Raw genomic sequence first — 23,523 nt, forward strand, 5'->3', positions numbered from 1 at the left:
AGCAGTCTGTCTAGCATTAGGTTCTGGGAAATGGTATTTACTGTACAATTAGAGCCAGTGAGTTCTACCTGTAATCATCCAAATACAGGTGTGAGGAGCCCTTTTGGGCAAGGAAACTGACTCATCCTTTTTCCTGTAAACTTTGATGTCTGTATTGTTACACTAAGCCTCAGGAAAACTCAACGTTTACACTGAAAACTAGGGTGCTAAGATTTATTACATTCAAGTCAAATAATAAATTAAAATTCTTTCTCAAAAGTAACAATTTGACATATTAATCATCATATTTACAAGGCTACAAAACAAGACAGAACTGATATTTTTCCTGCAATCACATTATCCCATGGAAAAAAACAGACTGCTGATCAGTTTCAACAAAGTTTCTATTTTAAGTTTGCATTTCCTAAAGTCTTACCAATACAGAAGTTCATTCTGACATTAGAAAATACAAAATGTCTAAGAGTAATAATATCAACAGGGCAGTTTTAGTTGCAGTAATTTCACAGAATTTATTCTAATGATTTATTGGAGTTAACCATCTGACATTAATTATTGTTTTGGCTTCCAGTCTATGAATGTTTATTTTTCAGTTTAAAGCCTTCTCACTCTTTGATATCATATGGAAATGAGAATTTTTAATGGAAAATTGAAACCATGTGCATCTAAGTACTTAATGAAGTACAGGGAGAAACAGAGGGTGTATTTTTGGAGAATTCAGATATTTTGCTTTGGATACTTTTGATTTGTTTGGATGACTTAATAGTAGAAAATACTGTGGGTCCAATGAAGCAAGTCAACCTCTGTACGATGCAAATATGTACGTGTGCATGCATGCAGATATATGCATATATATAACTTTTTGAAGTGAGTGCATTATCAAACATTGCTAATTCTGATAAATCAAAAATGGAAGATTACAGATGTAATATCTGAGGCAGACACATACATAGTTTCCTTGGAGTTTTTTAAGGCCTGAGTTTTGCATTTTAGTATTTAATGTTTATGTACAATTTCATAATTCAAAAAAAAACCTGATATTTTAACACTACAAAAATATTTAACATGCTATCAAATTCCCAACTTTAAGAAACATACATGTATATGTCTGTGTGTGCATATATATAATCTGACTCTTCAAAGAGCAAACTAAGCAAGAATACTTAAAATTGATATGGGATTTAATTGGGGGAAAGTATGTCAATGTTTTTATAAGTCATGATATAAAGAAGAAGACATGGCTGTAAAGAACAATTTATGTTACTATAAATTAAAAGCAGGCCTCCAACTGAAAAGCTAAAACCAACTTTTCACATGAGCATTTTTAACTTGGTTAAAATGAACAAGAAAAAATTTTAAATGTATTTAACAAAAAGAATACGTATACTATACGTAAAATGAATGTAAAAGATGTTCCTGCTACTTCTATCTATTAAATCATGGTGGGGGAGGGGAGGCTACTCACCATTTGTTTTTCTTTCTAATGTAGTCCTTTTCTGAAAGGTTAACCAAGTAGATCATTGGTTTTGAAGTCAGAAACAAGTGTTTATTCAACACTTCAATCTAAAATACAGGCACAGAGATAGAATTCTTTAAAAAATACATAATATCTGTATGGTAAATCATTTTAAAGCAACCTTTAATATGGCATTTTTATTTCTAAAATGTTAAATATCATTAAACATCTTCAAAGAAAATTAATCTGGGAATCGCATTCTTTGAGAAAAGTTAAGTCTAAATGAATTTTATAATCACTATAAAATAGCAGTTACTCCCTCAAAACCAGGAAGAAAAAAAAGAAGAAAAAAGCTACTAACATGAGGCATGATATTTCTTGCTTACCTCTTTGTCATTCCAATCATGATAGAAGCGTACAGGTTTCTTTTCATCTATAACCCAAGTTTTTATTTTGCACATTATGTCCTACACAGGATTAAGAAGAAGAAGAAGAAAGCAATTAAAAATAAACTTATACTTAGCTCAAATAAGGAACAAGTATGTAATTTTGATGCTAAAGATATGCATTTTTTAACCCTTAAGACAAAAATAATTCTGTTGTTCTATAAGGTGAATGAAATACCAAAGAATAATTACATTTAAAAACAATGAATATTAGTAAAACACACTTGTCATTTTTAAGTAAATATACTGAATGGATTTTATCAACAAAAACTTGATAAAGATTTTAAAATCCATACATTTCGACCACATTTTAGAGTAAATAAAATAGGGCAATATTTGACCATCAGTGGGTGAGCCCAAATATGAGATAAACATACAATTAAGAAGGGGAGGGGATAGGCAGAAGAAATTAAGTTTACATTTTTTCTTTTAAAAAACTGTAGAAGACATTGAGCCTATTATAGATGATCCATCCTTTAAAAAATTAATTTAACTGACCCAAACCCCCTTTTATTCTGAATTAATTTTTTTACCAGCACCTTCTCCTCCTCCCCACCCCCCTTCCCCCAAAAAAGTGAAACCTGCCAAAGCCTCCATTACACAATGGCAAGAGCCTTGCACTGGTGACCTCCAACCAGCTGCATTCACTTTCAGAACATCTCTCTCTGCTGGAAATCTAAAGGCCTTTTAGTTAGCAAGCTAGTGTGCATTCAGAAGGAGTAACTGCAGGAAGAGCCCAATGTGCTTTGTTTCTCTGGCCTTTCTTCACAGAAAGATTAATCATCTGTGAAATGGAAACGGCAAACAGCAAGTGACACAAACTGAACCCTTCAAGCCTTTCCTCATCAGTTTTGTGGTTCTGAATCTAAAAGCTGCGTGTGGCAAGGTTCTCCTTACAGGCAGGTGTTAATAAAAGGCTCTTGGGTCTGAAAGGTCAAACTTGGCTCTTCCAGAAGTAGTGCATTTGAGAGTCATCTGTTTTTTGTTAAAGATAATTTATGGGTAATGCTTTAAATAATGTACTCATAGAACTTACTGTAATATAAAATTAATTATTTTAAAATAATCAATTTCTTGGATTTTCATCAATGTATTTACTTGGCCAAATGTCATTTATTTCTATAAACATCCACTTATATAAATTACCTCAATATTTAGTATACCTTCCTTCCAAATCTTGCTGTTTCTGAGGGGAAAAAAAATAAGGAAAAAGCCCTACATCCTTACATCCTGATTTGAAACCCTCCAGGAATAGGACTCCCCACAGATTTTAACAAGGAAGGGGCAAGCTGAAAACTTTTAATGAAATCTAACATGTTCTGCCTAAGAATAATCACTTTTACTCTTCTATAACTGAATTTCACTCATAAATGTTTAAAAGTGGCTAATGTAACACCATTTCCTACAAGGAGAAGATCAAAGTGCTATATTACAAATGCATTATGATTAAAAAAGCACTGTGCAGCCTTGCTATTAACTGTTCTTTAAACCCTAAAAGGCTTCCCATAGATCTCACTTGGCACTGCATATACAACCTTTGACAAGTAATGTAGACCATTTTTATTCATTGCCTAAAATTGTAGGCAATTATGTGCGTCACACTGGCCACCTGCAAATTCTGAATGCCTGCTCCAGTTGTCAGTGCAAAAAACTAATGTCGGAGGGGATTAATCTAGGGGGAGAGAGTCCTCTTTAATGGCTCCAGCAGGTGAAATGGCCCAGCTGGTTACTATGATGAGTGGCCAGAACAGTTTATGTAGAGACATGCAACAAGATTATACAAAAAAGGAGAGAAAAATTAGTACCATCTTATATTTGGCCCCATTAGTTTTACAATTAAAAGTGAAAAAAATTTTAATGAAGCCAAAAATAATTAAGGAAAAAGAACCAACTTCACTCATATAAAGTGTGAATTAAAGAGGGCTGACAGTGTGGTATTCTTATCTTAAACCAGTAGGTCTTCACCAAATTCTGGTAACTTGTGAAGGAATTTTGACTGCATCAATTTTGATCTTTTTTTTTAAACTGGCATTAGTTAAAAACTGTGTCACAAAAGCTATTTGACATTCAAGCCTTCCTACAGTACAATATATTATATCACAAATTAGAGACAATGAAATTCCAGCTAACGGCAAAGAAGAGAATTACATATAATTAGAATTCTTTCAATAAAATGTTTTCCATAAAACCAAATTCAAGCCTTTTGAGGCCAATTACCAAATTAAAGCTAAGTTTCTTGACTTGCCTCAGAGTTGATGCTATGTATATTTTTTAAAATATAAAACAGTTTAATTTTTAGCTAAAAGCAATCTAATTATCCCCTTAATAGTCATGAAGATCCAAGTTACATTTAGTAAAGGTCTTTAGCTAGTTTTGGTATAAAAGGCCAACTTTATCTAAATTTCCTTCAGAAGATAACTCTCAGTTACTCTAAACAAATACATGGACCTCAATATAATTAGTCATCTTACTGCTTCAAATTGTAACTTAAAATATGAGACAAAATTGTACATATCAAAGTAACTTAAGAGCTCCGTGAGGGAAGTGTAAGCTTTGGCAAGTTATAAAAAGACAAAAAGGCTGAGTATGGTGCTAGGGAAAGACTGAATATGTGGTCCAAAAAGAAACCAACTGATTTAGATATGAAGAGGCTTGCCATTAGTGACTTGGCCAGTGGCTAATGAATTCTTGGACAATGGCAACCAATGAAAGAAACAAAAAAATGAGATTGCTACAATATATTTCTTTCCATAGACATAAAAATTAGAAAGGAAAACAAAAAATTTGGGAGATAACTTTTTCCTTCTGAGAAATTTTATGAATGATACAGAAATCTAATAATTCAATAAACATTTAATTAATCACCTAGTGTGTAAAACTTGTTAATATGAAGATAAGTCAAAGTTCCCTGCTTTTCTGAAACTTGCACTCTCACTAAAACAGGAAACTACAATACACATTAATACATTTAGATAAGTGCATTAAACAGGAACAAAGTTCTGTGTGAAATATGAAGGGGAAATTTGTTACAATGGGAAGAAAACCAAGGAAATGTTTCATGGAGAAAGGTTGCATTTGAGTTACAAACAGGTGAAAAAGCAGAGAGTATTTGGAGAGAGTAATTCAGTTTACACCAGAGGGTAACATGAGATACCACCAGCAAGGCAGAATGTTAGCCATACTTTAATTGAAATTTAATTTGGAAAAAAATGTTTCAATCATAGACATGATCTGATGTATAGCTAATGAAGATTAGTATGAAGCCAGGAAGATGTGTTTTAGGAGAAGAGGGTAATAGTCCTGGGCAGTGTTAAGAAGGGCCTACACTAATATACTGACAGTGAGGAGGCAATAAATACAAGAGATATTGCAGGTATTTCTTTTACTAAAAAAACTCTTGGTTAACTGAGAACTACTTGGATCACTATTTAAAAATGTAATTATTAAACAGTTAACACAATAACGATATCAAACACAATTTATTTTTAAAAAATTCAGATGGAACTGCAGTGCTCTGGGAACAGCATCAATTATCACTGCACAGATTTATAGTCTAAGAAGGGGTAGAATTGTAAAAGTGTACCTGGAAGTTTGGGAACAAGAAGAAAATTTAAACCCAATTCTAATAGAAACTAAGCCCAAACAGTCATAAAAATAATCAAATGTCTTGACATCTAGTCTAGTGCTCTTTCCACATCAATAAATTGCCTCCCAATTAGAGGCAGATAGATGTTGCAGTGCACAGAATGCTAGGAGACCTGGAGGCAGGAAGACCTGAGATCAAACCTCACTTGAGACACTTGCTATCTGTGTGACCATGGGCAAGTCACTTAACCTTTGTCTGCCTCAATTTTCTCTACTATAAAATAAAGATAATAATAACAGCTACCTTTCAAAACTGTTGTGAGCACAAAATGATATAATATTTGTAAAGTGCTTAGCACAGTGCCCAGCATACTGAAAGTGCTAAGTAAATGCTTATTCTCCAACTGGGTTGAATTTGAACCAAGCTTATAAAACATTAAAGCTGCCCTTTTTTCCTTAAGCAAATCAATTTGAGTGTGTGTGTTTGTCTTTTGTTTCTTTCTCTTAAAAAGAGTATAAAGAGAATTGATTTGGATTCTAGATAAATGAAAATTGACTAACTACCCAGTGGCTAATCTCAACATATCCTGCAATCTCATCAGGTTGCTGTCATTTAAGCCTAACTTCATCTTTACCATTCTGAATAAACCCTCAAATGTATTCATGTTCTCTCTAAGTGCTGGAAACTGTCTTCTGTACCCACTGATCAGTCACATTTCTATCCTTACCTCTCTATAGGAACTATCCCTCCTAATGTCTGAAGTGATCAATTTTTGACAATAAAAGAGGCATAATTCAAATACATCTCAGTATCTGTGATATTTTAGATATATCGCAACAGCTCTTCCCCTTATACTTCCCTTAAACTTTGACCTTAATCACACCCTATATTTAAATATATAACTACAAATCTTTACAACTATTATTTATTCTTTACTTCACTCTGCCTGATACTCATTGCCAGTTTTTTGTATTCTTCATCCATATTCCTGGTGTCTGAGTAGACATTCTCATGTGTATTTTCTGTGCTAACAATCTTTCTCTGGTCATTCAATGAAAATTTTATTAATATAATAATGTTTCACTTATTAATAGTGTCACTAAAAGGATATGATGGAAAGTATCTGATCTGGGCTCAAATTCTGGCTCTACTACCCATATATCCTTGAACAAGTCATTATCTCTCTATGGGATACAGTTTCCTTATCTGTAAAATGAGGAGGTTAGACTACTAGATGATTTTTAAAGGTCTCTCCCAGCTTTAAATCCTTTGATCTAAGAACCACTAAGAAAAAAAGAAAAAGGACAAGCTTAATCATCTTTAGGTACTTATGAGGGATTACTACTTAGCTATTCATGATCTCTTACTCTACCATTTTCTGATCCATAATACTGAGGTATACGAGTGACCAATAAAAGGATTTAGACTGAAGACTTATCATAGGGCAAAGGAAAAAACACTGGAGATACAAACTGAAAAGTAAACTAGATCCTGACCTTAAGGTGCTTATAATCAAGCAAAGGGAAACAACATGTACAATGTCCAAGTTAATACAAAATAATTTGGGAGAAGAGAGAGAGGTGGCACCAGAAGCTGGGGAGTGAGGGAGTGGAGAAGATAAGGAAAAGTTTCATGTAGAAGGCATCGCTTTAGCTAAGCCCTGAAGGAAGCTAGGGATTCTAAGGAGGTGCGTGAGAAGGGAGTCCACCTGAGGCATAAGGAGCAGCCCATGAAAAAGTATGTAAGTGGAAAACGGGGTGCTGAATAAGAAACAATAAGAAAACCAGTTTGGCTGGATTATAAATAGAAAAGAAATCTGTTTGTGAATGGCTTTAATCGCAAACAGAAGACTTTCTGTTTTATCCTAGAAGTAAGAGGGATGACTGAGGTTCACTGCACTGGCAACTGTGTGGAGGATGGATTGGATTGAGGAGAGACTTGAAGAGGGGAGATCAATTAAGAAGCTATTATAATTGTTCAGGGGAGAAGTGATGAGTCCTTGAATTAGAATGGTGATCATATGGCGGTAGAGAAGAAGATAGATGCTACAGACATGGTAGAAGTAGAAATGATAAGTTCTGACAGCTGATATATGGAAAGTGAAGAGCAGAAGATTACAATGGGGTTGCAAACTTGAGTGATTCTAGGGTTTTTGGTGACCTCAATAGAAAGTGCAAAGGCTGGAAGAAGGATGGGTATTTGCAGAAAGATTTTGAATTGTTTTGGACATGTTGATTATGAGATGCCTTACAGGACATCCACTTTGAAATGCGTACTAGTCAATTTATGTTTTGTGATTAGAGTTCAGAAGAGAAACTTGGAATGGACACACAGATCTGAGTGATCTATGTAGAAATTATTTTTTTTTAAAACCCATAGGAGTTGTTAAAATCACAAAAAGAGAGTAGAGAGACAGCCCAGAACAGGACCATAAGGCACATTCACAGTTAGAGGCAGGCTGCGTATGATTAACAAGCAACAGTGACTGAGGAGCAGCAATAGGTAGAAGAACAGAGAGAGAATAGTAGGACAAAAACCCAAAGAGGAGAAAATATCCAGCAGGATCATATTCTACACAAAAGCCAAGAAGAGAGCTGGCACAGTGGAGAGTGATGGACCTGAAAACAAGAATTTGTTGTTAGTCGTGTCCAACTCTTTGTGACTCCAAAGGACCATAACATGCCAGGCACTTTTATACTCCACTATCTCTCAAAGTCTGTCCAAATTCATGTTTGTTGTTTACATGATACTATCTATCCATCCAATCCTTTGCTGTCCCCTTCTTTTGCCTGCAATTTTTTCCAACATCAGGGTCTTTTCCAATGACTCCCATCTTCTCGTTATGTGGACAAGTATTAAGTTTCAGCTTCAGTATTTGATTTTCCAGTGAATAGCATGAATTAATTTCTTTAATATCTTAAATATTTCTTTAAATATTAACGGATATGACTTCCTTGCTACCAAGGCACTCTCAAAAGTCTTCTCCAAGCACTGATTCCACAGTATGCACAGCTTTCCTTATCATTCCTTTTTTTGTTGTTTTTTGGCAGGGCAATTGGGGTTAAGTGACTTGCCCAAAGTCACACAGCTAGTACATGTGTCAAGTGTCTGAGGCCACATTTGAACTCAGGTCCTCCTGACTCCAGGGCTGGTGCTCTACTCACTGTGCCACCTAGCTGCCCCTTTCCTTACATTCCAACTCTCACAGTCATACATTGCAATTGGAAAAACCATAGATTTGACTATATGGATCTTTGTCAGAAAGGTGATGTCCCTGTTTTTAAGGGTGCTGTCCAGATTTGCCATTGCTTTCTTTCCAAAGAGTAAGTGCCGTTTAATTTCATGGCTGCAGTCAACATCTACAGTGATTTTTGAGCACAAGGATATAGAATCTGAAATTGCTTGCATTTCTTCTCCCTTTATTTGCCAGGAAGTGATGGGACCAGTTGCCAAAATCAAGGTTTTTTGATGTTAAGCTTTAAGTTAACTTTTACACTTTCTTCTTTCACCCTCATCAAGAGGTTTCTTAGTTCTTCTTCACTTTCTGCCATCAGAGTGGTATCATCTGCATATCTGAAACTGTTAATATTTCTCCTGGCAACCTTAATTCCATTTCTGGTATGTGAGCCAACATCCATCCTGTCACCCAGGTTTGTATACCAGATGTCATCCTCAGTTCCTCAATTTTCTTCACTCTAGATATCCAATTAGTTGCCAAATTTTCTAGTGTTCCACTCTGCAACATCTCTTGAATCTGTCACCTTCTTTCCACTCACATAACCACCAACTTAACTCAGGTTCTATACTATTACAATAGTCTACTAATTGGTCTCCCTGTCCCAACTCTTTCATGGATACAATTTACATCCTGAGTTTAGCTGCCAGTTTTCCCAAAAGGCAAGTCTGGCCATGTCAGTTAGTCAGACAGTCAACAAGAAGTTATTAACTGCCTACTATGTTCCAACCACTGTGCAAAGCAACAGAATAGGAAGAAGGGCAAAAGATCATTTTTGTTGTCAAAAAGTTAATCATGTAATATGGGAGATAACATACATAAACTATATACAAACAAAACATATACAAATAAGCACAGCCAAATAGACAATTCTTACAATGACTAAAATAAGGTAAATAGAAAACAATTAAAAGAGAATGTTGCAAAGTTACAAGCAAGAATGGCCTCAAAGAAAGGCAATGAGAAGACATCACCACCACATTCATTGGCAGAGACAGAAGGTTCACAAGAATGCATACTGTTTCAGAATTTTTTGATGCATGGATTTTGCTGACTTTTTTCTTCCTCTTTTTCTTTTCTTTAAAAAACATTCTCAGTTATAAAAAATAGTTCTCAAAGGATATTGGGAAAATTTGGTTGATGGGAAAAACAAAATATATCAAGAAAAATTATGTTTTTTAAAAGAAAATGCCTGTTTATGTTGTTTAACCATTTATCAATTGGGGGATGACGTATTTATATCAGTTCCTTATATACTGTGGATGAGATCATTATCAGAAAAACTTGTGACGAGGATTTTCTAATTTTACTTGCAGTGACATTATTTGTATAATATTCTATGTAGTCAAAATTGTCTCTAATCCTCTCTATCCTTTCTTTGATTATGAGCCCTTCTCCTATCCATAGCTGACAAAGATAATTTCTTCCTTGATGCTGTATTTTATGTCATCTTTTATATCCAAGTTATGTTTACACTGGAAACTTACATTAGTATATGCTGGGTGGTACTCTCTATACACAATGCCAGCCAAACTGTTTACTAGTTTTCCCAGTGGTTTTTGTTGAATACTAAGTCCTTAACTCAGTAACTGGGGTCTTTGTGTTTATTAAATACTAGGCTACTGTGTTTGCTTCCTTCTGTATATTTTGTACCTAATCTGTTCCACTGACAGACCAATTCTATTTTCAAGCAGTATCAAATTGTCTTGATGAATATGGCTTTGCACTATCATGTGAGATCTGATACTATCTCAGGAACCTTCATTTCTACTTTTTTCATTTTACTTGAGATTTTTGACCTTTTTTTGTTCCTCCATATAAATTTTGTTACTTTTCTAGCTCTATAAAATAATCCTTTGGTAGTTTCATTGGCATGGTGCCGAATAAACTTAGAGAGTGGTTTTTTATTATACTGGCAATACTTAACCAGGAACAGTTAATATTTCTCTATTTAGGTAGGTCTAACTTTATTTTGATAAAGTATTACATAGTTATACTTATGCAATTCCTGTGGGTATCTTGGTAGATAGGTAGAATTTCTCTTTCTAGCTCTTCCTCTGGGTTTTGTTGGCAATATACGGAAATGCTAGTGATACATGTGAATGTATCTTATATCCTACAATGCTGCTGAAGTAATTAACTGATTCAACTAATTTTATCACACTCTTTAGTGTTCTCTCTATGCAATAAGAAGTAGTTTTGTTTCCTGACTGATTGGGTGGTTAACTACCGATTTTTCTAACTGCCATAGCTAGCATTCATATAGTGCTTTGAGGTTTGCAAAGTGCTTGACATGTCATTTTATTTGATCCTCATAACGCTGTGAGGTAAATGTATCCCCATTTTACAGAAAAGGAAACTGAGGATGAGAGACATTAAGGAACTTGCCAATAAAAACTGCTAATTTATTGGCATATTTGTTTTTAGGAGTGTGTCTTCCTATATTGGCAAGGCTGGAAGTACAGCACCTACTCCCCAGCCTAATCCTACTACTCATCAGCAGGGGAATATTGATCTGTTCCATTTTTGACCCAGGAGGGCTCAGGCAACCTGGTGCCCACTACTCCTCTGGAGGACAATATTAATGATGTTAGATTTAGTAAAGACACCTGATCCCTTTAGCCAACTGCAACTTAGAATTCCTGAGCTTAACATACTCCGAATTACAAAGAAAGTAGTCATACTGAAATACAACTATCAAAACATTTAAAAACAAGTTCATGAGGTACTGGTCTTCACTGAATTTCTGAAAACTGCTTTCCAGTCTGCTGTACAGTGAGTTCTAACCACAATAGTTGGGCTCTTTGTCCTGGCATCTCAAGGACATGAGTACAGCACTTGGGTCATCAGGACACTACCCTTTTACAGTCACCAAATAATTGCCAATCTTTTCTCATTTGGTCTATATTACAGGCTGCTCCTACACACAATATGCTTATCCATTGCTGAACATGGCACTCATTTTCATAATATGGTTGTGGTCTGTGGGAAGTGAAAAACTGTTACTGAAAAAGATGGGCCTCTGTTTTCTTAGAGCAATTAAAAGACATTTATAATTCCCCAAAGGCAATACAGATTGTTTTTCTCCAACTTTTAATACTGGGTCCTACTTTTTGTCAGCTAGGTAACACAGTGGATAAAGTGTCTGGCCTGGAATCAGGAAGACTCAGCTTCCCTAGTTCAAATCTGGCCTCAGACACTTACTGCACTGTGACCCTGGGCAAGTCATTTAATCCTGTTCTTAATTTCCTTATCTGTAAAATGAGCTGGAGAAAGAAATAGCAAACCTCTCCAGTATCTTTGCCAAGAAAACTCCAAATGGGATCACAAAGAATCAGACACAACTGAACAACACTTTTTGTCTGTATACCTTGTCTTTCAATAGAACAGACCACTAAGTGGATGACAAATGTATATTGATCATAATGTATGATATGCAGGTGGATTAATGAACATATATGGCTTATTCCAACACGGAGAATCAGAAATAATGGAAATCAATAACCAAATGTTTGGTAAACTCCAAAACATAAAGTACTTAAGAAAGAATTGCCTTGAGATAGCTAGGTGACACAGTGGATAAAGAACATGAGTTCAAATCTGGCCTTCAGACACTTACTAAATGTGTGACACTGGGCAAGTCACTTAACCCTGATTGCCTCAAAAAGAAAAAATGGAAAAGAGAAAGAAAGGATTGCCTATATGCTTAAAAAAAACTTGCTGGGAAAACTAGAAAGCATTCTGGCAAAAATTAGGGTCTGATCAACATCTTACACTATATTCCACAATAAATTCAAACTGGATGGGAGACCTTAATATTAAAGATCATATCATTAAAAAAAATAGAAAAAAAAAGCAGATCATACAGCTTTCATAGCTATGGATAAAAACCTTTCCCTACCACCCCTTTCTGCAGACTGAGTCTCCCTATCTCACCCAGATTGGTAGTACAGCAACCACTCAGGGGGCCATATTCCAGTACTACTTGGGACAGCAGCTTTGACCTGCTCCTTTTCTGACCTGAGTTAATTCACCCCTCCTTAGGCAGCCTAGTGACCCCAGTAGCCCTGTAGCTCACCTTACTGGTACTGGACTTTATGAGGACATCTAATCAACTGTAGCCCTACTCAGAATTCTTGAACTTGAGGGATACAACCAGCTTTAGCCTCCTCTGTAGCAGAATTACACTACCCATGAGAGATGTATTTTTAATGAACTAAAGGATAGAGGCAATTACAAAATATAAAACAAATAATTTAGATTACACAAAATTAAAAAACTTCTGCATAAACAATGCATCTGTATCAAAAAGGGAAGCTGTCAAATGGTGGGAAAATTTTTGTATCAATTTTCTCAGATAAAGATTTCATAACCAAGATGACTTAGACAACCATAACCACGAAGGACTTCCAGATATTTAAGACCCAAAGGCATTCCTCAATAGAAAAGTGGTCAAAAGATATGAACAAACAATCCTCAAATGAAGATTGAAACTATTAAAAGCCATATCCATGCTCCAAATCACTAAGAATAAGAAGAATGCAAATCAAAACAATTCTGAGGTTTTACCTCATAGCCAGCAAATCAGCAAATATGAGAAAAGACGGAAAGAGTTAATGCTGGAGGTGCTATAAGATCAGCGAATCTGTACAATTTTTAAAACAGTATTTTTTTTTGCCCCAATAACATGTCAAGACAATTTTTAGCACTCATTTTTACAAGATTTCCAGTTCGAAATTTTTTCCCCTCCACTCTTTCAAAAAATTGGTTGGCAATTCGATACAGGTTATATATGTGCTATCATCTAAAACATATTTCCATAATAGTCAGAGTTTGTACAACCACTTTGAAATGAAATTTGGAATTACACAGAGTAAAGTGACATACCTTTTGACACAGAGATTCCACAACTAGGCTTATACCACAAGGACGTTGTTAATTTAAAAAATCCTCACATACATCAAAATACTTTTAGCAGCACTTTTTCTGCTGCTAAACAAAGAACTAGAAACAAAGTAGATAACCAATGATTGGGGAATGGCTCAATAAAGTGTGGTACAAGAACGCAATAGATTATTACTGTGCAGTAACAAATGATGAATATGATACAAAAAGAGAAGCATGGAAGGATTTCAATGATCTGATACAAGGTGAAGTAAGCAGAGCCAAGAAAAATACATAAAGAAAACACACACACACAGAAAGAACCACCACAAAAGAGTTTAAAGTGATTGTTTTAGAATTGACAAAGAAAAAGCATGTCATCAAAGGAAAAAAAAAGATATGAGAAGATACCCTCCACCCAAATCCTTTGCATAGGAGGGAAGTCCACTGATGTAGAATATTAAATATATTTTCAGCCCTTTCCATTTATTAATTTGTTTGGCTGATTTGTTTTCCTCTTCTCTTAAAAAATATTCTTTGTAACATGTGATGGCTCTTAGAGAGGGAAGAAAGGAAGAACAATGTAAAAAATTTAGATGATGTTAAAAAAAAAGCTCCAATAAAAATTTATTCAAAAATAAAAGAATTGTTCATATATTATGACTATTTAAATATAAAACAACAAATCTTGGTCTTAAATATTTGGCTAAAAATATCTCACCCAACATTGGACTTGATCTGGTTTTATTCTAGTCTTTTTTTAATATTTTATATTCATTTCTATTTAATTGTGGTTTACAGTGTCAGATATTGTCTAAACTGAATTTCTGCCAAACTGCATTCTAGGTTTCCTAGCAGTTTTTCTCAAGAAAGGAGCTCTTCTGCAGATAATTTTAATTCTCATATTTACTGAACATTAGGTTGTTGCTATATGCAAATACTATTGAATTTTGTAGGTTTATTTTATATCCTTCTACTTTACTGAAGCTACTATTTCAATTAGCTTTGCTGATTTTCTAGGATCTTCCAAATATGATGATGACCATTACATCATTAGGTTTGTTCCCTCTTTGCTTATGATGTTTATACTTCATGGATTATTACTATCATTAGCATTTCTTGATATATTTTGACAACTTCTAGAATTACATTACTGAAAGAGAATCCTTAGGGCAGTATAATGAATTATAGTGAATAAAATTATAGTTAATAGTTAATAAAATACTTTCTTTATAATTAACAAATGATAACTATATCTACATCTTTCAGCCAACTGTGAGATAGAAAAGATGTAGTACATCATAGAATATAACTTGGCATAAGATGCTCCCAGTTACCTTTCTTCAACATTAATAAGGTCTCAGATTTTGTCCATACCTTTAGTATCTTCCCCTCCCTTCAGGTAAATTGTGACTTGACCCTACAACTCCTTCACAGTTTTATTGCCCCTAGTATATATCTCCTCTATGTACTGTTGATTGTCTGTTTTCTTCATTCTCTTTGGTTCCACTTCTACATGCTCTATAACAGAGGTTCCCAAACTTATTTGGCCTTTTCAAAAAAACCCGAAATTCCTCAGTGTCCCCCTGAAAATCTACTTTCTTTTTAAGGTATTTTTAAAAAAATTTGCATCATTTCAAAAATGTATAAAAATATGTATTTTTAAAATAAAGCATCTTAAATTTTATAAATTATTGTAAATTTGTGGGTTTCTTCCTGCATTGAAATTGTGATGATACAATATTGCATCATGTAACTGTACTGTACTGTAAATAAGTCATTACAACCACATATTCCTGCCAATGCATGCTGGACTTCCTGGCAATGCACAACATGCTCACCTGCCAACACTTGCTCGTTAAGACCTGTGAGCAGACTTGACCAAATTGGGTACAATTTGCATTTGTGTGTTTATTTGGAAAATAATGGAATCACTACGATTTTAACTCTATTACACAACAGATAAAACATGTACAAACGGTTTTTCAAAATTCTTATCTTCTTTATGCTTCCATTGCCCCCTTTTTTTTCAACTCCCCTCAATTGTACCCAAGGCTACTACCACCCCCTGCTCAATCATTCCAGTACTCCCCAGGGGGCAATATCACCCACTTTCAGAACATATGGTCTATGATAGGGCTGTCCAAATTGATGCAGCCCACCTACAAGCATAGAAATTTACATAAATGCTTTAGTAAACAATGCCCAGCTATCACAGAGCTCTCACTAAAATGGCAAATCAAAATATATTGTCTATGGTTTCAATAAAAACCTAAGGTTGGACAGCCCTGCTATATAAGTATATATGGAACTGTGATACTATAGGCCAGGAGTGGTAGGTATCTCTACTACTTTTGTTGGTGTAAATATATTTTGCTTATTATCCTCTTCTACTTTTATCTTTAAATATCATTCAGATATTTGATTTGTTTGATCTCTTAACAAACTTTCTTTAAACTCTTTATACTCCATTGTCTCTTTCTGCATGATATGACCATACTACTCCTACATCAATGACAAGTTCATCTTGTGTCCTAAAATATAACTGCCGTTTTCTGTGATGTTATTTGGTGCTATGTCTAGTGCCCACTGGTTAATTTCTTTTTGTAAATGTACTTTTATTTATTTCATTAACTATTTCCCAATTACATTTTTAAAAAATTATTAACATTCACTTTTTAAAATCCTGAATTCTCTCCCTCCTTGACTCCTTGAGAAGGAAAGCAATATTATATCAATTTTACATGTAAAGTCATACAAAACATATTTCCATATTAGCAATGTTGCAAAAGAAAACAAAGGTATTTTTAAAAAATAGTATGCTTCGATTTGTAAAAAGAGATCATTAGTCCTCTCTCTCTCTGGAGGTGGATAGCATTTTACATCACGGGTCCTTTAGAAATGTCTTGGAACACTGTTTTGATCAGTGTTCACAGATTATCACTTTATAATATTGCTGTGTGTACAATGCTTACTTCAGTTTGCATCACTTCATGTGAGACTTCTCAAGTTTTTCTGAAACCATCCTGCTTGTTATTTCTTATAGCACAATAATATTCTATCACAATTATATAGCACTACTTGCTCAGCCATTCTCCAAATTTATGGGAATCCTCTCAATTTCCAATTATTTGCCAAATTGGTTCATTTCTTGAAGAAAGTATTCATGATATAAAGGTGTAAGGCTTCTGTATAGTCAGCAAATCTTTGGTCTCTTTCCTTATTTTTTTTCTGTCATATTTTACAATATAATCCTCACCACCTTTGCCTATTCCCAGTTTTGCACTGAAGTTATTGAGTTTGGTTTCATTCGTTCATTCATTCATTCATTCATTCATTCATTCAACATTCATGTGCAAAGCACTACATTAGGCAATAGGGAAGCAAACACAAAATTTAAGGCCCTCCCAGACCACAAGGAACTTAAGTTCTATTGAGGAAGAAAGAAAACACAAAATTTAGAAAGACAAGGAAAGAATACTTCACAAAGAGGGTAACAGAGAGAGATCAGGAAAAGTCTTCTGAAAGAAGCTGGCAAAAGTGGAAGTAACAAAAGAAACCAATCTGGATATAAAAGATACCCTATGAAAAGTTACGGAGTCAGAAGAGGTAACTGACATTAGGAGAACAATTTATCATTTTGCCCTTGCTTTCATTTCTCTGCTACCTGGTAGCACTAATGCTGAGGGAAAGGGTATTCGTACTTCAACAACTTTATGGGGCTAGTTCCAAATTGTTTTCCAGAATGTTTGGTTCACAACTCTACCAACAATGCATTAATGTACTTGTTTTCCCATAGCCTGTCCAGCATTTGTTAATTTCTTTTTCTGCCATCTGAACCAAACAGATAGAAATGAGGTGGTACCATACAGTTATTTCTCTAGTATTTCTCTATTAATTAGTGATTTATAAAATGTTTTCATATGGCTATTGACAGCTTAGATTTGTTCCCCTAAAAATTGCCTATTCATATCCTTTGACAATTTTTTCCACTGGGGAAAGGCTTTTTCTTGTAAATGACTCAATTCCCTATATATTTGAGAAATAAGATCTTTATCAGAGAAACCTGCTACAAAGATTTTTTTTCCTCACTCTCCTGCTTTTTTTCTAATTTCACCTGTATCAATTTTATTTGTGCAAAAACATTTTACTTTTATGTCATCAAAATTATCCATTTTCCTCCTGTGATCCTTTCTATTTCTTGGTTATGAAATCTTTCCCTATTCATAGATGTAACACGTACTTTCTTCCATTTTTTACTAATTTGCTTTTGATGTCAACCCTTTATATCTAAAATCATGTACCCATTGTGAGCTTATCTTAGGATACACTGTGACCTGTTACTCTATACCTAGTTTCTGTCAGATTGCTTTTCAGCTTATCTAAGAGTTTTTGCTATATGGTGAATTGCTGTCCAAAAAGATGGGATCTTTAGGTCTATAAAACACTAAGTTACTATGCTCACTTGCTTCTGTATAGTGTTGACCGAATCTGTTCCAATGATTGTCCTCTATTTCTTGCCAAGTTCCAAATTGTTTTGATGAATACAGCTCTGTAGAGTAATTTGAAGTCCAGTACTACAGGTTTCTCTCTTTTCATTTTTTTTTAAAAATGATTCCCTTGATATTCTTGGTCTTCTATTCCTGCAGCTGAATTTTCTTATTATTTTCTTCTTCCTATATAAAGAAATTCTTTGATAGTTTGACTGGTATGGCATTTAATAAATAAATCAATTTAGGAATGCTATCATGTGTTTAACTACTGGCTTGACCTACCCATTAGTAATTAATATTTTTTCCATATAGATCTGTCTTTACTTGTGTGAAAGGTATTTTATAATTGTGTTCATATTGCTACTGTGTATCTCTTAGCAGGTAGGCTCCCAAGTATTTTATACTATTTGCAGTTATTTAAAATGGAATCTTTTTCTCTCTTCCTGATAGATTTTACTGGTAATATATAAAAATGCTATTTTTTATGGAAATTTTATTTTCTATTTTGCAATTCTGTGGAAGCTGTGAATTGTTTTGATTAGTTTGTTATTTGACTCTCCAAGGTTCTTTAAATGAACCACCATCTACAATAAGTAACAGCTATATTTCCTCTTTGACTATGCTTTGAATTTCTTTTTCTTGTGTATGCTATAGCATTGTAATGATGTATTACTAGCATTTCTAGCATAATACTGAATAGTGATGGTGAAAATGGATATCCTTGCTTTGCCCTTGATCTTACTAGAAATGTTTCTGGCCAATCCCTACTATAGATTTTAGACAGATATTATTTATCATTTTAAGGAAAGAGCTATTTATTCCTATGATTTCTAGAGTTTTTGACAGGAATGAGTGTTGTATTTTGTCAAAAACCTTTTCTGCATCTAATGGAATACTCATATGATTTTTGTTGATTATTAATATAGTCAGTTATACTTACAGTTTTCTTCACATTGAACCCAGACCTGCTTTCTTGGTATAAATCCAACATGGTCATATGTTGGTTGGTTGGTGGCCTTCTTTCTTGAAGAGGACTAAAATGACATCACTATGCTACAGTCAAGTTTCAACATGTCTGTGTCTGATCAGACCAATACAAGCTCAGAATGCTCTACCACAGGTTGGACACAAACAGTCCATGTGAACATTTGGGGTGGATACTCTAAATTTGCACATCCTGCGTTTCCTTTGAGCTACTTCAATTTGCTTTGTTCACGGCGCACAGCACCTTCTCTGATGTGGGCACACCGTGCTGAGTGGTCCTGTGCCAGTGTCTCCCATGTCACACAATCAATTCCAAAGTTCTTAAGAGAAACCTTGAGAGTGTCCTTGTATTGCTCCTTCTGACCACCATGTGAACACCTGCCCCGTCTGAGTTCTCCATAAAAGAGTCTTTTCTGGGGCAGCTAGATGGCGCAGTGAGTAGAGCACCAGCCTTGGAGCCAGGAGGACCTGAGTTCAAATCCGGGCTCAGACACTTGACACATGTACTAGCTGTGTGACCTTGGGCAAGTCACTTAACCCCAATTGCCCTGCCTTCCCCCACTCAAAAAAAAAAAAAAGAAACAAACAAACAAAAAAAGAGTCTTTTCTGCAAGTGTATGTTTGGCATTAGAACAACATGGTCAGTCTATCAGAGTTGCACTCTCTAAAGCAGAGTCTGAATGTTTGGCAGTTTAGTGCGAATAAGGACCTCAGTGTCTGGTACCTTATCCTGCCAGGTGATCTTCAGAATCTTCCTAAGACAATTCAAAGCGATTCTGTTTTCCAGACATGGCGCTGGTACACTGTCCAGGTTTCACAGGTGTACAACAATGAGGTCATGTAGACCTTCAATTTGGCACTCAGTCTAATACCTCTTCTCTTCCATACTTTTCTTCAGAGCCTCCCAAACACTGAGCTAACTCTGGCAATGCATGTGTCAACCTCATCATCAAAGTGTACATCCCTGGAAAATACACTACCAAGGGAAGTAAACTTGTCCACAGCATTCAAAATTTCTCCATTTGCTGTAACTGATGGTTCAACATGTGGATGGTGTGGTGCTGGCTGATGGAGCACTTGTGTTTTCTTAGTTTTAAATCTTAGGCCAAAATTTGCATAAGCAGCAGAGAAATGAAACATATTTTGCTCCATCTCAGCTTCAGAGGCTGCATTGACTACACAATCATCTGCAAAATAAAACTCCCTCAACTTTGGTCTTGGCTTATAGCCTTTCCAAGTTAAAGAATTTACCATCAGTTCAATAGCTGACCTTGATGCTGTGTTTATCCTCACTGAAAGCATCTGACAACATAGCAGAAAACATCATGCTACAAAGCATGGGAGCAAGCACACAGCCTTGTTTCACTCCACTGGTGACAGAGAAAGCACGAGAGCACTGGCCATTATCTAGAATCCAGGCCAGCAGGTGGTCACGAAACTGACATACAATGCTGAAGAACAGGCTGTATTGTCTTTGCTAATACCTTGTTTAAAATTTTTGCATCAATATTCATTACAGAAATTGGTCAGTTGTTTTTCCTATGAGATAGTTCATATTTTATTCTATTTTTTCATTCTTTCTACTTTTACTATTTCTAGATGTCTCATGGACTGACTGCCTTTGATTTGGCCAATTCTAATTGTTATGCAGTTATTTTCTTCAGTAAGGTATTGCACCTTTTTTCCCATCCTGTTAATTCCCTTTTCATAAGTTTCCACCCCAGCTCTTGCCTCTTTTCCTATTCTTTCTCTATTGTTCTCATTTCCTTTTTAAAAGTAATTTTAGGAGGGTGGAGCCAAGATGGTGGCTGGAAAGCAGGGACTCGCTTAAGCTCTTCCCAAGGTCCCTCCAAACACCTGTAAAAAATGGCTGTGAACAAATTCTAGAGCTGCAGAACCCACAAAATAGCACAGGGAAGCAGGGCTCCAGCCCAGGAGAGCCTGGATGGTCTCGGGGAAGGGTCTACCGCATGGAGCTGGGAGTGGAGGAGAGCAAAGCCCAGCATGGGCCCTGCCAGGACCAACCAGACAGGGAGCCCGGGGAACAGGCAGTAGGGCCCTGAATCATTGAGCTGTGGCAGTTACCAGACTTCTCAACCCACAAATGGCAAAGACAACAGAGAAGGTTAGTGGGAAAAATTGCTAGAACGGAGTGAATGGGGTTGGGGGGGGGGTGAGGGTTGCAGGGGAGGTGGTGCAGCTCTGCAGCTACTTCCAGAGCTCTAGCTACAGTTGCTTCTGGCCCCAGGCCCACCCGCTGGGAAGAAATAAGCAGCAGACCAGAGCAGGAGTGCAGAGCCTGCTTGGTTCTGAGTAGTGTTCCGGGTTGGCTCTCTTGGGGGAGGAGGAGCGCTGCTGTGGCAGAGCTTGCTGTACAGAAGTAGCTCTGAAAACAGCAGCGCAGCCCCTAACACTTACGACAAATACTCTCTACTCTACAAGTAGTCATACCTTGACAAAAAGCTCAAGGGCCAAGTAGTTGGCTGGGAACATGAACAGGCAGCGAAAATGGAGTCAGACTATAGAATCCTTTTTTTGGTGACAAAAAAACATCAAAACATACAGCCAGAAGAAGTCAACAAAGTCAAAGAACCTACAACAAAAGCCTCCAAGAAAGATATGATTTGGGCTCAGGTCACGGAAGAGCTCAAAAAGCATCTGGAAAAGCAAGTAAGAGAAGTAGAGAAAAAATGGGAAGACAAATGAGAGTGATGCAAGAAAACCATGAAAAACAAATCAACAACTTGCTAAATAAATAACACCTTAAAAAACAGACTAATTCAAATAGCAAAAAAGCTCCAGAAAGCCAATGAGGAGAAGAATGCCTGGAAAGGCAGAATTAGCCAAATGGAAAAGGAGGTCCAAAAGGTCACTGAAGAAAATATCACCTCAAAAATTAGACTGGAGCAAGTGGAAGCTAGTGACTTTATGAGAAATCAAGAAAACAGAACCAAAGGAATGAAAAAATGGAAGACAATGTGAAATATCTCATTGGAAAAACCACTGACCTGGAGAATAGATCCAAGAGAGATAATTTAAAAATTATTGGACTACCTGAAAGCCATGATCAAAAAAAGAGCCTAGATATCATCTTTCAAGAAATTATCAAGGATAACTGCCCTAATACTCTAGAAGCAGAGGGTAAAATAGAAATTGAAAGAATCCACAGATCGCCTCCTGAAAAAGATCCCAAAAAGAAAACTCCTAGGAATATTGTAGCCAAATTCCAGAGTTTCCAGGTCAAGGAGAAAATACTGCAAGCAGCCAGAAAGAAACAATTTGAGTATTGTGGAAACATAATCAGAATAACACAAGATCTAGCAGCTTCTACATTAAGAGATAGAAGGGCTTGGAATATGATATTCTGGAGGTCAAAGGAGCTAGGATTAAAACCAAGAATCACCTACCCAGCAAAACTGACTATATGCTCCAAGGCAAAATATGAACTTCCAATAAAATAGAGGACTTTCAAGCTTTCTTAAAGAAAAGACCAGAGTTGAATAGAAAATCTGACTTTCAAATACAAGAATCAAGAGAAGCATGAAAAGGTAAACAGGAAAGAGAAATCATAAGGGGCTTACTAAAGTTGAACTGATTTGCTTTCATTCCTACATGGAAAGATGATGTGTGTAATTCAGGAGACCTTTCTCAGTATTAGAGGAGTTGAAGGGAATACAGACAGAGGGCACAGGATGAGTTGAATGTGAAGGGATGATATCTTAAAAAATGAAACAAATTTAAGGAGTGAGAGAGGAATATATAGAGAGAGGGAGAAAGGGAGAGATAGAATGGGGTAAACTATCTCACATAAAAGTGACAAGAAAAAGCAGTTCTGTTGGAAGGGAAGTGGGGGCAGGTGAGGGGGAATGAGTGAATATTACTCTCACCATTTGACTTGAGGAGGGAATAACATACACACTCAATGGGTACCTTACTCCACAGGAAAGTAAGGGGAAGGGGATGAAAAAAAAGGGGGGGATGAGAGAAGGGAGGGCAGATAGGGGGAGGAGGTAATCAAAAGCAAACACATTTGAAAAGGGACAGGGTCAAGGGAGAAAACTGAATAAAGGGAAACAGGATAGGATGGAAGGAAATATAGTTAGCGCTTTCACAACATAAGCATTGTGGAAGTGTTTTGCATAATGATACATGTGTGATCTATGTTGAATTACTTGCCTTCCTAGGGAGGGTGGGTGGGAAGGGAAGAGGGGAGAGAATTTGGAACTTCAAGTTTTAAAAGCAGATGCTTAAAAAAATTAAAAAAAAATTTTTTTTTTTGCATGTAGCTGGGAAACAAGATATATAGGGAATGGGGCATAGAAATCTATCCTGCCCTACAAGTAAGTAAGGGGAAACGGGATGGGGTGGGAGGGTGTGGGAATGGGGTGAAAGAGGAGAGGGCTGACTGGTGAAGGAGGCAATCAGAATATATGCCATCTTGG

The 23,523-nt window shown here is 35.8% G+C and overlaps 1 protein-coding gene across 1 annotated transcript in view; it reads right to left on the reverse strand.

Annotated features, from left to right (window-relative positions):
• OLA1 (Obg like ATPase 1) overlaps positions 1 to 23,523 on the reverse strand; it is a 256,189-nt gene that overhangs the window by 76,277 nt on the left and 156,389 nt on the right. The window contains exons 6-7 of the mRNA XM_036746503.1: positions 1,840 to 1,920; positions 1,463 to 1,560 (exon numbers count right to left, since the gene is read on the reverse strand). Coding sequence (XP_036602398.1) covers positions 1,463 to 1,560; positions 1,840 to 1,920 — 179 coding nt within the window. The remainder of the gene's footprint in view (positions 1 to 1,462; positions 1,561 to 1,839; positions 1,921 to 23,523) is intronic.

The sequence above is a fragment of the Trichosurus vulpecula genome, chromosome 2 (assembly GCF_011100635.1).
Source record: "Trichosurus vulpecula isolate mTriVul1 chromosome 2, mTriVul1.pri, whole genome shotgun sequence".
Classification (NCBI taxonomy): Eukaryota; Metazoa; Chordata; class Mammalia; order Diprotodontia; family Phalangeridae; genus Trichosurus; species Trichosurus vulpecula.